The sequence below is a fragment of the Monomorium pharaonis genome, chromosome 5, assembly GCF_013373865.1.
Source record: "Monomorium pharaonis isolate MP-MQ-018 chromosome 5, ASM1337386v2, whole genome shotgun sequence".
NCBI lineage: Eukaryota > Metazoa > Arthropoda > Insecta > Hymenoptera > Formicidae > Monomorium > Monomorium pharaonis.
In genome coordinates this window covers 6,087,334-6,110,819 of record NC_050471.1, presented here as the reverse complement: position 1 = coordinate 6,110,819, position 23,486 = coordinate 6,087,334, and the positions used below count along the sequence as shown (strand labels likewise).

Here is a 23,486-nt window from a genome sequence, read left to right as displayed (position 1 = left end):
GTACTACACTTTCTGAACAGTAGTGGTAAGTGGTCAAATGTGATTGGTTCTTTCTTTTGAATCCACCAATCAAAAAACTTGTAGACGCTAACAATAGGTCTGATTTTCATCTAAATTTCTTGCAAAATTAATCTTTTCTTCTACAGAGAGAAGACAGCCTTCTCTCTATTCTATAATTTTTGCATATCTACTGTGGATGTGAACGCGGCATAATACAAAGAGGGTTGGACAAACCTGCGAATTGTGTTGTATATCACCAACGTGGTTATCATAACAATGTAAGTTAAATATAATTAAAATCACAGTTACTTATAAATGTGAATTTATTTTATACTATTAAAATAGCTAAAGTGTTAGTTTATTCCGCGAGTCTTAAATTATCTTCAAAGTTAGTTTTTCGAATTTGTTAAAGGAAGGTTAGATTAGGAAAGAAATAAAGCAAATTTTCGTTTAAAATTAATTTTTTTTTAGTGTAAGAAAAGGATGGAGGACTTTGTATCAACGCGTGGATCCCAAATCAAGAAAACCGCGACGAGTGATTACATATCTGTGAATTACGTGGCACCAAAGAAAAAGTCAAAATTTGCAAATGACTTGGATAACGAGACACTCAAGAATAAATTATCAGCGAAACCAACACCAGCCGAGTTGAAGGAGCAGCAAGAAAAAGAAATGAAAAAATTGCGATATGAGGTTATTAAATTTGGTATGTCCGGTTTTGACAAGCCAAAGGCGAAGAAAGCAAAGGTTGAGCTTGCTATTAGTCTAGGTGCAAAACCTCCTAAGAACAGGAGGCAGAATTACAATGTATTAAAAACGCGTCGAAAAAAAGAGAAGGAGAGAAAGACACAGGAGGGACATAAGTCTGGACTTACCAATAGTTTACTCAAACCAAAATTCAAGAAAGCACAGAAGAAAGACAGCAACATTCTAAAGGTTTATGGCAAGATATCGAAGAATGTCTTGGATAAGCAAAAAAAAAGTTGAATTAATCAGCAGAATCGGTTTCTAAAACATGAAACTTTGCTGAAGATACTAGAGTCAAGGAAAAGAAGTTCAGAATAAACTATCTTGTAAGGATTGTTAAATATAAAAATGTATATTTGTAAATTTTTGTAATTTTGTTAACTCTCCAATTAGATATTTTTAATCGGGTTAGATGAGTTATTCCTGAGAAATAATGTATAAAAGAATTAATGAAAAAGAAATTAAAAATATTGTGTAATAATTTAACGTATAGTTCAGGAAAGGATGTACGAAGAAAAAGATGCAAATTTGTAACTGCAAACATTTAAAATATTTTTCTGTTGATTCATCGCTTTTGTTACAACATCAACTGTCTATTGTCTAACAATAATATCTCTTCTGCATGTTGTATACTATGTACGAAGAATAACAAGTAATAAAATAATATATTTATTTTTATATAATATATATGCTTTTTTTATATGGATTAATTTTTGGGCCAGCCTTGAGCTTTGTAATATGTAGGATATAATGCTCTCGTCTGCATGTATTTAAAATAGGATATATTTATGTATTCATACAGTTCACGCAATGCCATAATGGAATGATTCGGCATTCTGGAGAACTGTGCGTTGATCTCTCGAAATGAAATCAGTCGAAGGCAGCCGCAGTTGGAGCCACCTCTAGTAATACCTGCAGGAAGGCATTGACACCTTCTACAATCAGAAAACAAATAAAAATGATCAATAAAATTTACAATTAAGCAAAAAAAATAAAGTATAAAAAAACATGAGAGTAAATTTTAATAAGAATTTTAGCTTTAGATATTTGAAAAATTTGTACTTTATATTTTTGAAAAAAAGATTTTTAAAAGTTCTAATTTTATCTTATTTTCAAATTTTTTGAGTTTCTAAATTGCAGTTCTTATCATTTTATTAGACTTTTTAAGAGTTTAATTTTTACATGCACCTTATTTTTCAATTTAATTTCAAATTTCTTAAAATTTATGAAATTTTTTAATTCTTAATTTCCTTCTATAATTTGAATTTCATGTTCAAAATAAGTAAATTGTTAATAGGTTTCAGGGTTTTTGATTGTTAAAAAGGGATTGGAGTTCATTTTTTGTTTTCTTTCTTTATTAGCAAGCTATTAAGTTTATTTTTTTGTAGAAGGTATAAATATATATTTCATATTATAATATATTATTATTAAACTAATGACTGATACAAGACACCGAGAAATTTCTAAACGTTCGGTTGTTGAGACGGTCTTTATTTTGGTAATGTAACGCCGTATATACCCACCCATGAATTTGGGCACATATCCAAACTTTACGAACGGGAGGTAGACGAGCATGCCCGCACCGATAAAGCCAGCCGCGTACAGGTACTCGATCTGGGGCTTGTCGATAATCGGTGCCACTATGAGATACGCGGAGATGACGAGCACAAGCACGGGTATCACTAGCGGGCATTTGTATGGTCGCGGATGGTTGGGTCTGGTCCTCCGCATCACAAGTAGGGCGACCATCGCGCCGCCGTAAAATATCCATGCGGTGAACGAGAAGAAGTCGATCAGCGAGTCGATGTTACCAGAGAGAACCATCGCGCCTGCGAAATCAGTAATTTGGCTTACAACACATTTAGATACCTTGAAGTTGTCAGAGTCCATATAGCAATAGTCTCGCCTTGGAAGTAGAACAGCATACGTTATATAAAACAAACTCTTAAATAAGCCAGAAGAAGGTCCATGGTACAACTCGAAAATTTAGATCTCTTAGAAGATATCTAAAAGACGAGCCATAAATTTATATATAAAAAATGTTTAACGCTCATTTGCACCAATGCAGATTAATTTTAATCTCAGTTCAACTTTTTATCTTTTTCTAATTATGAAAATAAGTTCAACCGAGATTATAGTTGATTTATGTCGGTACAAATGGGTGTGAGAAGCAATTTAAAAAATTTAATGTGTGAAGCCAGATCTCAAGCGAATGAGCGCGAACAAATATTAACAAACGCGATTAAATATAAACAAGCAAGTCCATGGGAATTATATTAATACAATAGTATTCATTGAAACAAGTTGAGCGATCACGTTCGTTCGCTTCGTCTGAACTGGATTTGATACCTGCTACGAGGGAATGGAAGATGAGGCCTGGGGCAGGAGTGAAGCGTCGCACGTGCACGTAGCTTAAGCAGTTAAGCAGATGACCCTCTCGTGACGCGGCGAAGCAGAGCCTGCCCGCAGCGAATAGGGTGCCATTGGCGGACCCGAAGGTGCTGATCGCTACGGAGAGCGGCATCAGCCACGCCATCACACCCAAAATCCGATTACCGAATGTCTGCAAAGGAACAGCTTGATTATAATCGAAATGTAGAAACAAATTGATTGGAGCAAAATAACGAGCAAAAAACTACTTGCAAAGAGAGTTATCGGAGACTTGTATGCTTCTATTGCTATATATTGCTTTTGCTTTTCAAGTTTCATCACTTTGTTGAAAAGAGATCTTTTCCCGAGAGAAGCGATGTATTCTCTAAAAGCGTGAATTACTCGTCGAGGGTGCTTACCACTGCCACGGCCTCGCTTTCAATCATTTCTGACGGTGACATGACCGCCAGGTAGGATATGTTGATAAGCGCGTAGCAGAGTGTGACGAGCGGTATACCGATCATGATGGACCTGGGTAAGTTCTTAGAAGGGTTCTTGATCTCCTCGGTCACATAATTGAGATTGTTCCAGCCGTCGTATGCCCAGAGGCCTGTATAAAAGGCGGTGGCGAGGCGACCGATGTTGATGGTACTGCCGTCGATGGTGTCGAACGCCGTTTGCAGATGCTGCGTGTTACCCTGTATCAATTTGTACGAGCCGCCGATTATCACCACGATTATTGCCATCAGTTTGGCGGCGGTGAAGGCGTTCTGTACGCCGGTGGCTAGGTTGACGCTGTAACAATTGATCAGGAGTATCAAAACGATTGCCAGCAGGGCGACAATCTTGACCACTTGGTCGGGCGGCTCGCAGTCGACGGTGAACGCCTCGACGGTGTACTGGGCGAACGACAGGCAAATAATTGCCATCTGCGACGGCTTAAGCACTAGGGTGGACACCCAGGAGAAGAGAAAGGCAGGCGGGGCGCCGAATGCGTCCATGAAGTACGCGTACTCGGCACCGCTGCTCGTGTTCATGGTGCCCAGCTCGGCATAGGCAAGGGCGCCGCAGAGGCTCAGCAGACCGCACGCGGTCCATACAACGAAACTGATGCCAACGCTGCCAGTACGCAACAGTAAGCCTGACGGCGACACGAAGATCCCGGAGCCGATCATTGTGCCGACAATTAGAGCCACCCCACTGACGAGTCCCACCCGTCTCTTGAGGTGAACAGCGTCGTTCGCCTCTGCGTCCGTCCCCTCCAGCCCTCCGCTCCCTCCACCCCCGTCTTCGTCATCCCCCACACCCCCAGACCCTTGGCCTTGTTGTTGTTGCTGCTGCTGCTGCTGTTGTTGCTGTTGACGCTGCTGTTGTCGAGGATGGTGTAACGACGGTTTGCCGTTACTGCTGCCGTTGACCAATTTGCCAGCTCGGCAGACCAGTCCGCTGCCAGTGTCGCCGGTGCCACCTCCCAGCCAACCCCCCGATTGTAGTTGCTGTTGCTGCAGTTGCGGCTGACCGCCATTGCTCGTCTGCGGATCATGTCCCACGGTAGCTGCGAAGAGATATCTTGTTAGTTTGATACTTATGTGTTATTGAAAATTAACATAAATTCTAAAGGGATAAAAAAAATTGCAATAACGAAATAATTGACGTTAGAAAATTATCGTGCCACCATTTAATTAAAAAAATATGATAAAATGTATATCAAATTATAGCGATTAAAAAATACGTATACTGAATAAAAAATTATCTTTATTCATTCAGACAGGAATAATTTTTTTCTCGCAGAATTATCCAACAGAATAATATCTACAAATAGATTGCTACATTAGTAACATTTGAAAGACGTTCTTTACTTATAAAAGCGACTTTTCTATTTGTTATTCTATTAATCTTATTTAGCACGAGTTACGTTAAGAAAGTCAAAGAACCGAGCAATATAGTGAACTCTTCGTAAATAATATATTAAATCGAAGTTTCGCATAAGAAACTTTCCCATTTCTTCAAACGGTAAAAGATCAATCACACCTGTCTTATGAAGTAACTTATTCAAAAGCTATATATTCAAAGTCGCAAGTTGTCGGTTGTTTCGTGAAGTAATAACGACTCAATTAAATGTCGATTTTCTGAATAATCTTACTTAAAAAATAAAGCCTTACAACAATGATTTTCTCTTAATAATAATAAAAAGAGGAAAATTTAAAGAATTGTAAATATCGCATTAACGTCAATGATATTTATTTCTATATTGGCTCTTTTGGAAGTTTGGCCAGTTTCTTCCTATTTTTTGTATCTGATACAATATAAATAATCCAGTGGGGGCAAATCATGTTAATTATATTGATTTGGTTTCTGAATTTTCTTTCGCAGAGAAATCGATTTAACTACTTTGCAGTTTATTTGGGTTACGAGATTCTATATGATTCTCTGCTTCAATCAAAACCCTTTTGCAGAATCCAAAATTTAGACCAGAACTTAACGAATCGGAATAATAAAAGCGACCCGTTAAATTCGATGAATCATCAAGCTGATCGCAAAACTCTTGCTTCCACTTATCGGAACTTTGCTGAGTTCCGAGGAGAAACATCATTTTAGAAACGTTGTGATTAATCTTTTGTGCGATCGTGCTAAATGAGCACATGGAAGTTTGATGAATGAACCGCGGATCGAGCCATCATGAAAATTAAAAGAGCTGCTCAGGCGAAAGTCCGTAGAAGTTTTAGAGTTTAGAGCGCCAATTCGTCGCACGCTTCTATTCACGTGCGTTTCGCACGTTCGAGAAAGGGAATTAGGAGGAAGAATGCAGAAAGCTCTGTGAAAACCAAATGGACTTCGTTATATTCGATTTGTGCCGGTTCCTAAGTTTAGAGAACCAGTCACTCGGCGAGAGAGGAGGCCACGTGGTCTGCCCTCGTCCGTGTAATTCGCGTGCGGAGTATCGTATGTGGACGCACCGGGCTCGAAATAATTCTGGATTTCGCCGCTTCTTACATAAACGCGACAACTGTTACGCGACAGCCGCTTCCGACTCTAGTCGTCGGAAGAAGGAGACCAATCCGTCGGCGTGCGTAAACTTTTGATCAGAGAAACGACGTTCGTGTGAACATAACTATCCACCGCACGCAATCGCAAATTGTTCGCATCGATGTATTAATTTTCCGGAGGTGACAGTGAGTCTAATAAACCTATATATATTGTCAATTATAAATCTTAATTTATTGTTAAAATAAAATTCAGTCATTATTTTTTAATACAAATTGTCATTTTTATTCCCCTGAAATTAATTAGCCTCTTTTAGTCAACATAAATCAAATGCGTCTTACAAACTCAGCGTAATTGTATTTACAGACTTTAACATCAGCTCCGAAAAGTTAAAATATATATTGAGAAAAAGATACTTTAAATTTTAAATTTTATATCTGGGATATATTTATTTCACTAAAATAAATCTTTATTTAAATTAATGATGACAAAATTTTATTTCATAGTAAATCAGTTAATAAAAAGATTTAGTTATACTTCACAGAAATGTATATTTTGTCATTACAATCTTTTTTTATAAATATTGAAGAAAACGTTACAAGTAACACTTGTTTGCTAACATTTTCTATTTTTTTTTCATTATACACTGAAAAAAAAATTAAAAAATTTATTTTAATGTACTTAATTTATTTTGCAATTTATTTGGGATATATAATGTTTATTTCATTAAAATAAATTCTTACTTAAATGCAGTGAATTAAAGTTTTATTTTTAGCACAAATAAACTCACTAATAAAAAAAAAGATATATTTCACAGTAATTTTATATAGCCAATAAATATCGAAGAAAACATTAAGTAGCACAAGTAACATTTACTTCTTAATATTTTAACTGTTTTTTTTTTCAATGTTTAGAATCCTCCATCGCTTTATATTTTGTCAAATTTACAATCGGCGTTAACGCGATCGTAGAAGAATCGTCATACCGGATGTCGTGAACGAGCAGATCGCCGGACGCAGATAATCACTCGAGGGCGCGACGAGAAGACCAACCGGCCCGTACCGCATCCCTTTCGTTTACTGTGGGGTGGCGAACTGCCGCGCGCGATTGGCCCGCGGCGCCGGCGGCCACGTGACCGCCTCTCGCCAACCAACCCCCGCGTACTCCCGCACCATGTGACGGCGATTATCATATTATTATCACGCAGTCGCCGCATCGCGACCGTAATAGTTCGCGTGGCAAAGCGCCAAGAACGAGACAAAACGCCGCGCCATGCGCGCCGGCTCCTCTTTCGCCGACGATAAATAACCAGACGAAAAATGCGCGCGAAACTTGCCGGCCCGGCGGCGCGGGAATTTCGAAGGCGCGAAGCGGGGGCGTGTGCGCGCCTCCCTTCTCAAGGTGACCCCGCTCCGAGGTATCGATCTGATCGGATGCGCACTTACTGCCCCGCGCGTCGCTCCGCTTCGACGTTGCTCGTGAAAATCGAACTATTCATCGGGGAACGAATTACGAGCAAATAAGATAACGTTAGTTCCTTGGAGAACAGTAATTTTACTCGAGAGATATTGTATATGTGAATAAACGTGTAATTCAATTCGATAAGAAACCTGTCCGATAGAAATGCGGATTTTCATTTAAATGTTAAATCTTTAGAAAACTAATTTTGTTCGAAAGATTTTATATTCGCGAATAACGTTTTCTTTAATACTTATTGCTTATAAAACAATTTAACTGCAATGACAAAACATTTCTGGCAAAATATACCTCATTTTTCTTTAATTTATTAGTTTATTATTAATTATAATTATATAAATATTATTAATTATATATATTATTAATTATAATTATATAAAAATAATTAATTAGTTTATTTGCTAGGAATAAAACTTTATTTTGCCATACTTAAATATTTGTTTATTGAAATAAATTAATATACTTTACACATAAATTTTTTAATATTTTTGCTTAATGCAGTAATTTATACGAGAGATTTCATATTCTTAATTAAATGCGAAAATAAACCGGTAATTAACGCGATAGAAATATGTGTTTCCATTTTAATTTCTATTAATTTCCGTTTTCAATGTTAAGAAATTCAATGTCGAAAAAAAGTTATTATAAATTATTATTAGAGCTCTAGAATATTCCAGATTTTTAATAAGTATAAATTTGAACACATTTTTTTATATTTATTAGAATAACAGAAGTTCTAATTCTATAGTTACAGAACAATATTATTTCCCTGCAAAAATCAGGGACAAATTGTTAGAATTATTAACAGAGTCACTGCTGAGAATCGTAAATTTCTACTTTGACCCCGCGCGTGTATTTCTGAGCGACGATATACCGGTTTGGTCACATAGCGTCCCTCTCACCTCTCTTTGACTTGATTATCTCGTATGATGAACAGCTGCGCGTTTGGTCGTATAGCCAAAAACGTGGAACAGTGATGAGGAGCGACCACTCATGCCAACAAAACAATATTTTCATTGTTTAGAATTTTACACGCTCGCACGCCGTCCCCGATAAACCGGATTCACGAAAACAATATTGCACGAAATCGCGAAATATGCGCATTCATTGACTGTAAAATCGATGGTCAATGTAACGTCATTTACCGTGATATTAAAGCGCGCTTATCGTAATTGACCACATGCATTGACCACGGTTCTGCAGGAAATTATAGATTCGGCACAGAGAATTGAAGTCAACCTCTCTCATTTGCCAAAATTTTACGCCAGAAAGCTTTTCCTTTTCAATTTATTATATTTCGAACACTGCGCTGTAACAATTAAATTATATCGAACATAGATTCTATTAAAAATTTCTCTTATAAATTTAAATATATGTTTATTATTTGTCTCTTTATTTTTTAAAAAATTTTAAGCAAATATGTGTAGTATAATATAAAAAAATAATAATAATATGATTAATTATAAAAAAAGTAAAAGCTATAGATTATAAAAAGTATAATTTGTAATCCTGTGAAAAAGAGGGAGAGAAATATATTTCTAAGAACAAGTAAATCTAAAGTTTTGCAGACAGTTTTCTTCAAAGGATTAAACGCCTTCATGTACGACAGGTCTTTTAAACTATCGAACAATGGTATTTATCGATCTTTAGGAATTAGTCGTGTTTAAAAAACGAATCGAATAGAATGGCATCGTCCTCTCTATTATGTACGGGCAGACAAACGTAGTTATTGGAAAAAGGTACAATGTCCTCGCTAAAAAAGAATCATTGCTTTAAGACACGTAACTTAAAGATTGTATTTGTGCGAAAAGGGTAAAAAAAAATCGCCGAGTCTTTTAGACTTGATAATAGCAATAATAATAATTTATTGCAATATTACTAAATAAAATAAAAGCTAAATGTAAATATGCAATTGCATTAAACACAGATATAGCATCAATATTTAGACAAGCAAAAATATCTCGTACATTATTAAAATTTAATTAAATTACTAATAAATTACATTATAGAAAACCAATTATGAACAAGATAAGATTATGTTAACTAATTGTATATAATTTTTAAATTGTATTTAATTTATTAACTATATATAAGTTAAATATTAATTATACAGTTAATGAGTAAGTCTTTATGCCAATTTTTTAGGATCGACTACTTCGTCGAGCAGATGCTAAGAAGACGAATTAAAATTTTAATTATTTAGCTATATTATCCATTAAACAGTTAATCGATTAAGCATCCATTTGTCTTAATTAGATTGTCATTGTTACTGAGCATCGTAAAGATAATCGAGATTCCTCGAATTACCATCGAACTACCTTCAATTTGCTGAATGCCTTAGGGTAATTAAAAAAGAAGGCATAACTTTTAAGAATTTATCACCTGGTCTGCTGGCAAAAGTACAATGACATTTTCGAGGTCAATTTAACAGAACAAGGTCGGGATCATGAAAAACAAGAGAACTCAACGGGAGAAATGATCGCTATGCAAACACATGTCAAGCCAAATTGTGAGGTAGATCATAACTTCTATACGTGCAAGCTTGAATAAATTACTTAAATTTTATTTAATTTATTTACTGTAAAATAATAAGTATAGTTTCTAAATTCTGTTAATTCAATGTAATTAAAATATTTTTTTCGAAAAAGAATTTGTTGATAATTAATTAATTCGTCTTTTGCAAAAGATTGAAAATTGAAAGAATTAAATATAATATTGGAAACTGCGGTGTAACTTCTCAATTATGTTATTCACTGTAGTAATTAATATTGCAGCAACTTGTAGCGAAAGCAGAACGTATTCTCACTCATTATTTGTCACTCTAATTAACATTTAATTAAATTTTAACCTGGAACTATCAAAACTTTGATTAAAATCAAATGTAGAGGGTCTCAAGACATTTCATACATCCACATAAGATCCATTCAAAGAACAATTATAATTACATGTTAACGTGTACGGGTTTGCGTGCACGTACTAAACCACAATTATTGACAGTTGAATCACAATTAAACTACACAATTAATTCAGAATACTTTTTTTCCTGAATAAAATTTTTTAAAAATATTAGAAATTGAAATGCCACTCTCTTCAGCTATGTAATCTATACTTAAAGAATTAAGTAGTAGCAGTGCGGAATTAGTCAGGCCTAGCTGTTTTAGTTTATGGTATATTTAGTAGATAACAAATCATTTCAGTTATATTCATATAATATATTTAAATGTTATCCAATTCTTTCAAAGATTAAATAATTACTATAACCCTGACGTTTCCTCTGCGAATTGCAATGAATGAAAAAGCATAGTGGATCTCTCGCTAATAACAATGTTGTGATAACAACGCCATTCGATTTTCCTGCTAGCATTGTCGTGACTGTAAATTATCTCTTTTGGCCGACTCTCACTGTCTCGGACTTGCGGTATGCGTATTTTTTGGTTGACATCATGAACTGATTTATTTGTCTCATCATCTCATAGTTCATCCATCACGTACGTTGTTACACCAGTTGTTGAAACTTCGCTAATATTATTATAACAATTTCCAACGCGTAACAGAGATGTTTTCGTATACAAAATAAAGATGTGATGTATAACAACGTAAACGCATAAATACTAAATATAATGAGAAACTGGGATGTGACGATAAAATTGGCATTAGCGAGAGATCATTTCACTCAAATAAACTTATTTACTGCGTTACTTATTATACACAGAAAGAATGGTTTTGCTGAACTGCTGAAGTATCTAAATATTTAGCTACATATAGATCTGAAAATAATTATCAGACCATTAAAATAATTATGAAGAACACTCAAGTATGGTGGGGAATGCTGCAAAAAATTTTGATGTTCTATAAGTTAGTTCGAGCATCGTACATAATTATTCTGAGAATACAATAAAGTGATTTTCAGATCTAAATTTATACAATTATTAAACTTTTATTTAATTCTTTGCAGCGTTCCTTTTATGTATATTTTAAAAAAATATAATTAATTATTAAGTGTAAAAAAGCATGTTTTAAATTTTAAAAAATTACAAATGTGTCCTATTTATTTTAAGAAAAAAATATTTCTTTTTTTAAACAATTTAAAACCTGCAACATCTCCATTAAGCGCAGATACACATCAAGAGAATAGCCACGCTATTTCCGTTAAATTGAATAATTTTCGAAAAGCGTCGCGACAATTTTCGATTTTGTGAGATTTATTGTGTGATATTTATCGCCGCGACAAAATGGAAATTGCGTTGCGACTCCTTTTGTGTGACACGATCGCGTAATCCAGCCTTATTTAAAATCATTTGCGACCGATATTCCAGCGTGTCGTTTAATAATGTGATTGTCGCTGACGCTAGGGAATGCATGTGTACGCGTGCTTCCAATGACTTTAAATGACGACGGCGACGAAAATGATGATAAGGGAACGAGGCAAAGACCTGTGATTTCCCCTTCGCCTCTTCGATTCTTTCAGCGTAGCTAATTGGGGTGGATTAAATTACAAAATTCTGCGAAGTGTAAACACGACACGACGACAGTAAAGTGACCGATCGGACGGCGTTCATCAACAACGTGTCAGAGATGATAATCGTTGTCGTCGACGCGCCAACATACACGGGGTGTCGCGAAAAATGACCGACAGAATCGAGCTTGATTATAAATTAGATTTCAGTAGCTAAGGAGGAACGTAAAAATAATCTTGGAAAATTTAAAAGTCTAGATATAAATCATGCGAGATATCCGAAAAGATATTTTTTAGGGTAAATAACGAATAAAAGCGTCTGAGAATATATTCAATATTACTTTCTTAATGACAGATCTGTTACTTGGAATAAAGACTGAAGTACATTCATGTTTAAATCTTTAAAATCTTTGAGAGAGAAACAGATTAAATATTAAAATAAATTTATAACTAAATTTTTCACATTTAAAGAAATTACTAAAAAAGATCTGTACAATTAATAAATAAAAGGATAATAAAAGAGCTTAGCAACGTAAGCAATTAGTTTTTTAATCACGAGTCAATCGACCTATCTAAAAATCGGACAGTTTATTAATAACAAATATAGATTCAATATTATGAAATTGAGATCTTCCTCAGTGAATAAACTCGAAGTAGATAAAATCAGTGAAAAATGTTTATCTTGTGTGATTTGCAAATTTGCGACCAATCTTATTTAATTTTGTAGCCAGAAAGACTTCTAATTTTGAAAAGTGAAGCGTTTTATTGTTAATAAAGCTGTCCAGTCAGCGGATGATTGACTGACTGTTGTTCGTATCTCGTCGTGTAACTGCGTGTTAACTGTTATTACCCGTTTTCTCATTTATAGCTCACACATTTGTATTATTTCGAGCAGTCTTGATTAAAGATAAAATCAATTTTCACCTGGATAGCGTCATATATGTTTTATCACGTACTTCGTCGTATGTATCTATCTAGAGAGATATATGATACTGAGAATTAAAACGACACGCATTTCGCGACATTAACGCGCTGTCGTAGGTCAAATCGCATTAATAACCATAACCATTCATTGTTAAGTGTCGCAATGATCTCATTGTGCCTGATTTGAGACGCATGCGGAACGAATAAACGAGCGTTTTCTATCCGCGGAGGTGCCGGAAAGCGAATTACTATACTGCGTTTCACGGGCAAGGTCATGTCGATCATAAAAAGAATCCCATCGAGCTCGTTGTCGGAGCCATGTCATTGCGTTCATCCTATCGTTCACTTCTTACATTGAAGTCGGAATTACAAAGAAAAAGTAATAATTCTCTTCATCTATCTTTCAAAGGCAAAAAGAAACTGGTCTTTTATGGAAGTTACGTTTTAAAAAAATTAAAATATTATAAATGCAATTAAAATGTAATTAAAATAATAGAATAAAAAAATATCGTGTTTTAAAATAATACATTATATACATTATACACAAACAAATTTATTTATTTTGATAAAATTTTTTTACGATATTTTATAAAAGAGATTAAAATACTTCAATTAAAATTTTAATTTGGTTTTATGAGAATTAAAACAGTGAAATCTACATTACTTTTAAGTTTAATGTAAGAAATGTTATAAAAAGTAATCTTCCAATTTCATGATAGTTTTTAACAAACATATCATCTATTCTTTTCCTAATTTCTTCTAATATTTTTGACTGAGAGAAAATTACGGATTCTTCTGGGACACCTCGTACGTAGCAAGACTAACAATAAGTCATTTCTAGTTTTAATTCTCAATGGACTTTTTTGTTCCGACGCGCGGGATCTCGCTATTTGGGTCGCTTTTTGCGATGTAATTTTTTTGTCTGATAATTCAACTGAAATAAGCACTGGAGTAACGAACAAAAAAGTCAGAATGATTGATATGACGTTGTTCCTCTACAGACTGCGTAGTATAATTTTTGTATTGATAAAACCGTGAAAATTGTAAAACAATCTAGTACAAATAAAAAAATATGAAATCCTATATAGTGTTTAAAAAAATAATTAAACAAATGTATGCATATATCGCATGTTACATCTTTTTAATGTAATTATTTTAATTGTTAGCACGTGCATCCGAGATTTTTTTTAGAAAAATTTATAATTTTTCACTACACTTGTTTTCGCTTTATGCACAGATTTTCTTTCAAAAGATTTTTCTCAAAAACTTCTGTTATACACTTGAATTTAGTAAATTTTTCCACAAGAAACAAATTTACAGTTTTACTACATTTTTAAAAGCGTAACAATATTGCTTCGCATACTAATTTTCTTTTAAGACACACAACATAGAGTCATTAAAATAACAATTTTCTTGTTGTTCACAGAACAATCGCTTTAACTTCAAGACAGGAACGTTTATGCACAATTATGCTCGTCCAGAAAGCAAATTTATTCAAGTGTTCGAGGTATTGCTGTCAAATTATAATTATCATAATTATAATTTATTCGCTAAGAGCCTATTACTCTCGCGTTATGTATTGAATACTGAGGGACTTAAACTTTTCAATACTGAGAAATTGTGTGTCGTAACAGGCAAATATTGTCTCTCAAGAAGACTATGCTTGAAATTTGAAAAGTTATTTCAACATAGCAATATAAACATCTATAATTATGTATATACAAATCAGCTAAAACGTATAATATTATGTATATGTTTGAAATTACGTCATAATCGTTAATGTTTTTCTGTCTTAGTCTTATCGTATAAATTATACATTTCATTGATTTTGTAAATGTGTATAATTTTGTAAAATACATCCCAAATTGTATGCCAGTATAATGAAAAGTTATATTATTAAAAAAAATATTTTTTTCAAAATTAATAATTATATGTATATTAATATTAATATTATAATATGTACGTATAATAAATTTATAATTTTATATATTTGAACAATATATAACATAAGAATTTAATTCGTTATTAAAATATAAACAAAAATTTATACATATGTAAATATAGGACTTTTTATTGACGATATTTTTTAACGTTCAAGTAATTTAAATATAAATCTAATTTTCTTGAGAATCTTAAAGATTAATATTTCATTCAATTGTATTTGTAATCAAATGCATTCCAGGAATGTACGTATATTATATTAACTGTGGAAATATGAATTGTGAAGTTATTGATAGAGAAGAATTGCATTCGAATACAAATGGAAAAGAACGGACGTGGGCGAATTGAAATGCTGGTAACTTTTATCGATAGTATCAGGGTATCGTTCTGAGCATTCCAGGGGGAAGGGGGGCAGTATTTTATAAACACCGATTTAGGAATGCAATTTCTCAGGGCCACCTTCATTTTACGATCTAATGCGCTGTTTTAATAATGCGGCCGCCGCGAATGTTAGTCGCATTGTTCACGTTATTTATTTCGCCTTCTATCGACCGACACACGTGCACGATCATATAATCCCGTTCTGTACGACAGTTCAGAATTTCTCGTTCAAGAATTGTGACGCAAAACTGTGACGCCACGAAAAATAATCGTAACTCCAAGGACTGCAAGGAGATTCCTCGTTAAAAAAATCACGATGGCATTTCTATGCACGAAATGTTATAGTACTAAAACAAGATACGGGGCATTATCCTTTGAGAAGTTTAGAGTGAATTTTCCATTAGCGAAGAGACGTCAGGAAGAAGCGAGAAGAATCATCAATTTTCATAATCTTTTAAATTTCAATTTTTATTCATGAATCACTCCTAAATTATTGAAATTTCTTTTAAGTGAAAACTTATTTAAAAATGCGTAAAAATAATTATTATTATACAACAAACTATTAGCTAATAGAAAAATAAATTATAATTATTATAAATTGTGTAATTATCATAAAATAAGATTAATAGAATAATATCTATACAATTTAATAATATATTTTATATTATTAAATATAACACACTCGCGTTCTGATTTTACAAAAATAATACTGTGTAAAAAAAATTATTAATTCTGTACAAATTAGAAATTGTTAAAAAAATATTGCGCGTACACACACACACACACACACACGCACGCACGCACACACACACACACACACACACACACACAAAAGAACGCACGTGCGCACACGCACACACATATACCTCTTCATCTCGATTATTAATAATTCAATTTAAATTCTTAAATCCGTCAACTGTACGTTTCTTTCAAGTGTGCGATGTATCTCTTTTCCATTTAATTGAATCACTTTGTCACATTTTAGCCTTTATTAGGACGACTTATGCAATATGAGATCAAATGCGGAGGAGGCTACGTGGAATTGCGTCATCTCGTGTAACCAGAGAAACGCCAGGGGAAGAGAGAGAGAGAGATTCTGGAGCACGCGATGCTTTCCGCCTGACCGAAACGCGATTTGTTTCAAAAATATCCACGCTTCGTTACACGTGTCAGTAGCATTGAGCGCGAATGAGGTGAAATCGATTTGCTTGATCCTTCGTCTTTTATGATAGATATGACGTTACGAATATCCTAACGCAGCGAGCCAAATAATGCACCCGACTGATCATTGCATACAAATGTTAATAGTAAACACACACACACACGCGCGCGCGCGTATATATGTATATATAATTTGCTATAACATATATACAATATATGTGTGTGTGTGTGTATTTTTTAATAAAATTTTTAATAAGACTATATTATCTCTTTCAATATTTTATAATCATAAACTCTATATAAAATGTGATATTAATATAATTAAAAATAAAAATTAAAAAATTACTTTATTATTTATCTTTGTGAATTATCTTTCAAATTTAGTTAATATTATAAAATAAGTAAGTTCTTCTTTCTCACAATAATTACTTGCCAAGAACTTCCAACTTTCCATTAGTTTGCTTAATTAATATTTTACAATCTATGCTTCACAAATTTGTAAATATTTTACCGAGATAATATGAATAACTTTCTTGCTGGCGTAATATCAGAGATACCACTTTAGAGTTGAACGTTAAATTGGACTACTTGCCTCTCATCTGGCAAATCACATGAATAAATTCACGTGATTAGTGTGACCTAATGCTAAATAGCGTCGCGACGGACCAATGACTTCTCTGACGTTTCATATACGTATATAAAAGATATTTCTTATATTTTTTTCATCTATCTCTTTGATTTAATTCAGTAATACATGCCCAAATCTCGTGGCCAAAAATAAACACAATCACGAATTTATTTTTAACAGTTCAAAATGGACATACGGCGTGCTAAAGTGGACATAAATAGACGGACACGAAAAATAGATAGACTTCTCAACAAGCTCGAATCGATGAGAGACGAGAGAGAAAAAGAGAAAGAGGAAGTAACAATGTGAGAGGAGCAATGTTTCGTTTAAGCCAATTATTCTCTGCACGCAAACTCATACATGAGGCGCTTTCATCAATGAATCTACGCTAAAGTAACGCACGACAATCGACAGCACTCTACGAGTATGCTTCTCGTTGAGAGAAGAGGTCTAACCAAGACTTTTGCTCATAAGTGGCACAATTGGAGACAAAACTTCTTTTTTTATACGAGATACTAAAAAGTTAAGAAGTCATAACACTGAGTAACACGTATTTTGCAGAATTTACAACGATAAATTCTTGTCTTTCATATGTAGATTGTAGATGTTTTGATGTCATTCGTTTTGTAAAAATATAACGTATTCTTAGTGCCTTCTATCATTACCTTTAAAAATTATCGTTAAAACACTCGTTATAATCTTTAGTTACGTGCTTTACTTATTTCTAATAGATAACAAAATCTATTCCCAAAAGACGTTATTAAAGTTAACGTAACAGATATTATAATGTTAATTAATATTTCAATAGGATTTAGGAAATTTACTTTTTTATTTTATTTATTAGAATAAAATGTAAACGGTGTCGCGCATAATTTTTTTTTAATCTGAAATAGTTTTAAGATACATTTTAGCGTCAAATAAGATTTTCTTAGCGTTTTACTTTTCAAAGCAAACGATATCAAATATTGTCAGCGTTGATAAAACACGTGGATCATTCACCGGTGGTTGAACAATATTCGTGTTAAGCTGTCGAGATTGGAACGTTCTGTGGCAAAAGTTACGAGATGTAGGTGGGAAAGTACATTAACGTTATCGGGAAAGCACTTGTTTCGACATAGGAAAAAGAGAACGTTGTGACAGCGCAAATCTATTCCTGGTGTGTAAGAGGTCACGCGGGTAAAACGAGTCTTTCATAACAAAGTAGAGTAAACTTGCGAAAGTTATTATAGAGAAGCAATTCCCTAACAAAATCGATGTCTCTACTGCCATTTTTAGAAGTTTTTACTGGTTAAAAAGGAATAACACATGTGAAAGATAGTCAATGAGACACGTATACGCACACGCAGAGAGAGAAAGAGAAAAGAGAGAGAGAGAGAGAGAGAGAGAAGAAGAAGAAAAAGAAGATACAAATATCGATTAAAATTTTATATACAAATAGTATACAATTCAATAAAAGGGATATAAAACAGATAAGAAATTATATTTTGAGACACAGAAAAGCCATTTTATGTCACATGTGCAAGTATCTATAAATTTAAGATATTTATTAAAGTGTACAACTCACACATTTTTACGTAACTATAATTTTATCAATGAACTCTATAGCTTAAAGGATACATAAAAGGCTACCCTCCAGGCATACTAGATATGAATGGATGAAACTCGATAGCATCATAATCGCCATTGGCGATTAATCACGAATTAGAGGCCCTCGTCGATTCAAGTGGATATTTCGCTTTATCGCGTATTAGTATTTTGCAACAATAGTAAGAAAGCGGATATTCGACGCGAAGATCGTTATCGAGTATATCCGATGGTTCTCAAAGTGGAATCGATCGCATTCCGACACTCGGTTTCAATCTGTCTAACCATAACACGCTGTTTTCATTTAACCATAACCAGTAAGTTATTGACTTATAAATTATTAATATACTCATTATACATTAGGATTATTTATTATATCGAACACAATTTTATAAGTATATTATTACTCATAAACATTATTAAATAATTAATTAATTTATAAATTAACTTTTTAGTCATTCACTGTTTTTATTTTTGTAAATATCAATAATCGATACTGCGGTTTTTGCGCTGCAAATGATTTAAAATCTCACTTTCAACAAATCGTAGAGAAGAAAATACGAGACATTCAAATGACATCGAATCATTAATCATCGCGAGACGATGTCGCGAAAAAGTTAAATAGAGAGTACTAACGGTTTCTCACACGCGAGAAGTGCTTCTCAGACTAAAATGTATTTCAAGATGCAGCCAATTATAATTTTTATAACTGTTATTAATAATTTATTGAATAAAATGTAAAAAAACAATATTAAAAATTTAGTTTTGTTACAAAGCTATCGTTTTAATTTGCATGGTGAACTTATTAATAAAAAAATATTTTTTATCATAATTTATTCAAATTAACGATTTTCTATTGTTTTTCAATACAATCAATGGTTATTTCACTTTTAATTATTTTTTGTTATTACTTTCGTTGATAATTTGAGTCATTACGGTTATTGCCGGTTTGATTACACTTTTTATTCTACTATGCCCTCGGCTAACAGTATGTAAATTTGAAATTCACGCAGGATTATGCAACATGCAATTTTATGCAGTATCGCACATAAAAATGATCGACAGCCGCAAATTCACCTAATCGCACCTAGCAGAACTCGTTTTTCATTAACAAAGGAAATAAGAGATTCAATGGTAAGACATTTATAATTAGCAAGCATCTCGGAATTTATACGAGAGAGTAACCACTGGATATTTCTTGGCACACTATGTTCAACCACGAGGACGCGACCAACAGGTTTTTCGTTTGTTAACTCATTTGAGTGCATTCGTGACGCGAGTCACTCGTTGCCTTCAATTGCAGGCACACCGGGTGTCCGCAAATTATTTATTACTCCACCAAGTAGTTAAAGTCATAAAAGGAAGGACTTAAGTTCTCATTGAATCTCTGTCGCCATAAATTTGTAATAATCTCTATCAGAAGCTTTAATAATCTTTTAATGCAAAAAAAATATTAAACTGTAAATATATGTCTCTCTATAATAAAAAATCAAATATACATCACAGGCGGTATTAAAATTATAAATACCTTTTATTTTTGCAAGAGTGAAGCGTTTAAGCTATCGCTTTTCATCGATCACACCCTGAAAGGAAATGTCTTCATGACGTCCACGTGTTTCTCACTGGCCTTCAACTACTCCTCATGTTTCATAATTAATAAGAGTATGCCTAACGCCTTTTAATGTTAGCTGCAGTCGTAAAACGTCACCGATACTCGATATCAACGTCACAGCAGCATTGAGAGCAACTGCGCTCTCTCTTTAGATGAGCTGATGAGAAAATATAGATATACTTGAATAATAAAGCTATTTTTATTTTTTTTAATGAAATTTTTCTTTGTAAACCCCAGAGAGTGCAGACGCACTTTCCTCTCTCTTCCCCTCTCCGCTTCCATTGTACTAATAGGTTAGATTATATTCGCAGAATGACGTCGATGTCTAGTCTAATATGTAGAGTACGTGTGACGCGTAGTATGTTTGGAATACGTACGTACACATATACAATCTGGCATTGTTTTCATCGAGATAACACTCTCAAGATATTCTAGACTTAATAGAATATTCTTATAAGGATATTTTCGTTTTCCAGTGCTATTTTTAGCTAAAGGAAGAGAATTCAACCACGTGATTGTTATCGAACTTCTAAATATGAGGAACGACGTACTCTTGCTGTTTTATTTGTTTTATTTATTATCTCGTTATCACATTTTACCGACGTGTAAACACGTGTTTTTTTTATAACAAGTGTTTTTTAAACAAGTGTCTCCTTAATGAAAGCTACTTTTCCCGTTGAAAGAAAGAAGCAAAAAGTGAGGGTATCCTCGTATCTTTCCTTCTGAGCAATAAATTGACGATTAAATTTATAACACCTAATAAATTTATATATTACATATATTACTCTTAATAAATTTATATTATCTACAAAATATTAGAGAATTTTCAACAATACGAAATGCGCGCGTTAGTCAATAATTTTGTTCAATTACATTTCCTCAAAATTAAGGTAATAATACATAAATAAATTCTAAAGTTCCATGCAAAAAAAAATAAATAATAATTGGCAATTACGTAATATTTTATTTAGATGGTTAAAATATTTTTTATTAATATGTAGAGTCACTTTCTCATCGATACTAATTAATTTGTAATGGCAATCCATTTTTTGCTTAGTTTTTAAAAATAATATTTTAATAAATTACACAATGCGCAAATAAAGATTATTTAATCGCATTAAAAATTTTGTATTACTTTTAAACATTTTAAAGGGTTTTTTTCTGAATGATTAATGTGATTATATGCAAGAAGCGTACGAGTATGGCTTCCATTACAAACAAACAAACGTGGGCGTATCGCGTGCAAACTGGCGAGATATGAGACCATTAATCGCGAGGTTTGCGGCACAATGATCTAATCTTTTTGTCTTCGAAATTCGAATTTAATTTAATTTTACTTTTCCACGGGATTATCTTTGTCGTCCCGAAGCTCTAAAGTTCAGAATAAAAGCAACATAAAATTCTACAGTGAATAAATAACTACGTGTTCAACGAGGCTATAAAAATGTACTTTACTTCTTATATGTCGTGGGAAGTCCGATCGCATCTGTTTTATTCACAAGAAGCCAGAAGACAAAATTTATTTAATATAAAATGTTATGTTTTAAGAATTTTTTTCTCAAGAATTTCTAAAACCGATCTATTAATCAATCGTACGGTTCGGGCCGACTTTCTTTGAGAATTAGAAAGCGGAACTGCAGAGTTGGTTAAACCGACGATTATAGTGACGATCTGATGCGACCGGCATCCCTGTCATTAGCGCGACGATTTCATCTTAAAAGGAGGTTGCTCCTCCGATGATTACGCGCTTACCTCGTTTGAGGGGCGCGACATGCATGACTCTTGGAGGGACCGATAAGAAGGGCGGACCGTGAGACCGCCTCTCATGACACCACGCCGCTACTTTTCAATGCAACCACCGCCGTTCGCGCCTTCTCGCAACTGCTGTCCTCGCGTCCTTCTCGTCCTCGTCCACTCGCACTCGTCCCTTCTTCCGCCGCCCCGCTCGACCTCTGCCCTTCTACTTCCGGAACCGGCCGCTGCTGTCTCCTCTCGCCACCCTTCTCAGCACACGCTCACCTCTCTCCCTCTGTTGCGTTTTATCCTCTCGCGTCTCTCCTTTAATTTCTCGCTCGTTCCTCGCCGACGACGTCGTAGACTCGGTACGTTGGATTTAATTATCCACGATGTGCCTCCTTTCTCTCGATGTCTCTCTTTCTTTTAATTGACTGTCGATGCCTCTGTCAGAGTAATGCCTCCACGATGCTCCCTCATCAAGCTTTCGCGCTTTACTGGGCGTTCGTCAGAGGCGAGGTCTCAACCAAAGCCACCGGTGGCAAGGGAGTCGAGAGACGCGAGGGTGAAGCGAGGAAAACCGGCGCGGTGCGGTGCGCGCGTCGGAGAATTCGCTCGATACCGACGCCGGAGCGACGCCAGCCGTGAATCCTTACTCCGGAATGGTGCAAAGCATTCATTGGTTATTTCGCGCTCTTCACGCGACTCCTGCGTGCGGGAGCACGCAGGACGACGTCTGACGCCGGCGCGTTAAGGATGCATGTGTCACCTTTCAAACTATTATCAACAATTGTAAAAATTTTACAGATTGTTCTGTCATTATGTTTGAATCTCTGCAAAGTTTGAATATAATTTTCTTACTAGTTTAAAAATAATTTACTTTTTTGTTCTTGATTCTTATGTAAAATTGCATTTTATGATACTTATTTGCAAATTTAATGACAAAATAGTATTACGAATTAAATCAAATTTTGTATATTAATAAAACTGTAATATTCGTACAAGTTTATTTGCTTCACTTATTGTTTAAAAGTTATTTACCTAAAACTGCAGCAAAATAGGGTCATTTTCTCCATTACAAGTTAAATTTTGTTTTTTTTCCTTGCAGCTGGAATCAAAATTCGAACATTTACAATCAAAATCTTTTATATCATTGATTCGGGGGAAAAAAAAAATCTAAAAAGCCTACAATTTTTGTTATTTTTGGCTAATGTTGTAAAATCAAAATCTCCTTAATTTTAGTAACTGTTAATTTAACTCTTCTCGTACGTTCGATTTAGATAAACGTTTGCGTATTTTTACAGCAGAATTTTAATATAGTTTTATAAATATATATATAAATGTACATCCATTTCTTTTAACAAGAGAGAATTTATATTCTTATTTACAACAAAAGTATATTAACATTTAAAAAAATTTAATCAATTTTTTAAAATTTAATCAATTTTTTAAAATGTTAATATATTTGTTTTTTGGTACTGCGCATT

At 33.9% G+C, this 23,486-nt stretch overlaps 2 protein-coding genes across 3 annotated transcripts; one reads left to right on the top strand and one right to left on the bottom strand.

Moving 5' to 3' along the window:
• The first annotated feature begins 170 nt into the window (after positions 1–170).
• On the top strand, positions 171–1,427 carry LOC105837557 (uncharacterized protein C1orf131 homolog). The gene is made up of 2 exons (XM_012682440.3): positions 171–278; positions 472–1,427. Exon 2 carries the CDS (start codon positions 484–486, stop codon positions 985–987), a length of 504 nt encoding a protein of 167 aa, XP_012537894.1. The 5' UTR covers positions 171–278; positions 472–483; the 3' UTR covers positions 988–1,427.
• On the bottom strand, positions 1,279–22,535 carry LOC105837555 (b(0,+)-type amino acid transporter 1). 2 transcript variants are annotated; one of them, XM_012682437.3, is made up of 5 exons: positions 22,018–22,535; positions 3,537–4,672; positions 3,097–3,310; positions 2,271–2,576; positions 1,279–1,682 (listed from the first exon to the last, which is right to left on the bottom strand). In XM_012682437.3, the coding sequence occupies exons 1-5, from the start codon at positions 22,040–22,042 to the stop codon at positions 1,618–1,620; spliced, it is 1,746 nt and encodes a 581-aa protein (XP_012537891.1). In that variant the 5' UTR covers positions 22,043–22,535; the 3' UTR covers positions 1,279–1,617. The 2 variants fall into 2 exon arrangements, with proteins under 2 accessions (XP_012537891.1, XP_012537890.1); XM_012682436.3 differs by lacking the exon at positions 22,018–22,535 and adding an exon at positions 7,088–7,695.
• Positions 22,536–23,486: the final 951 nt, after the last annotated feature.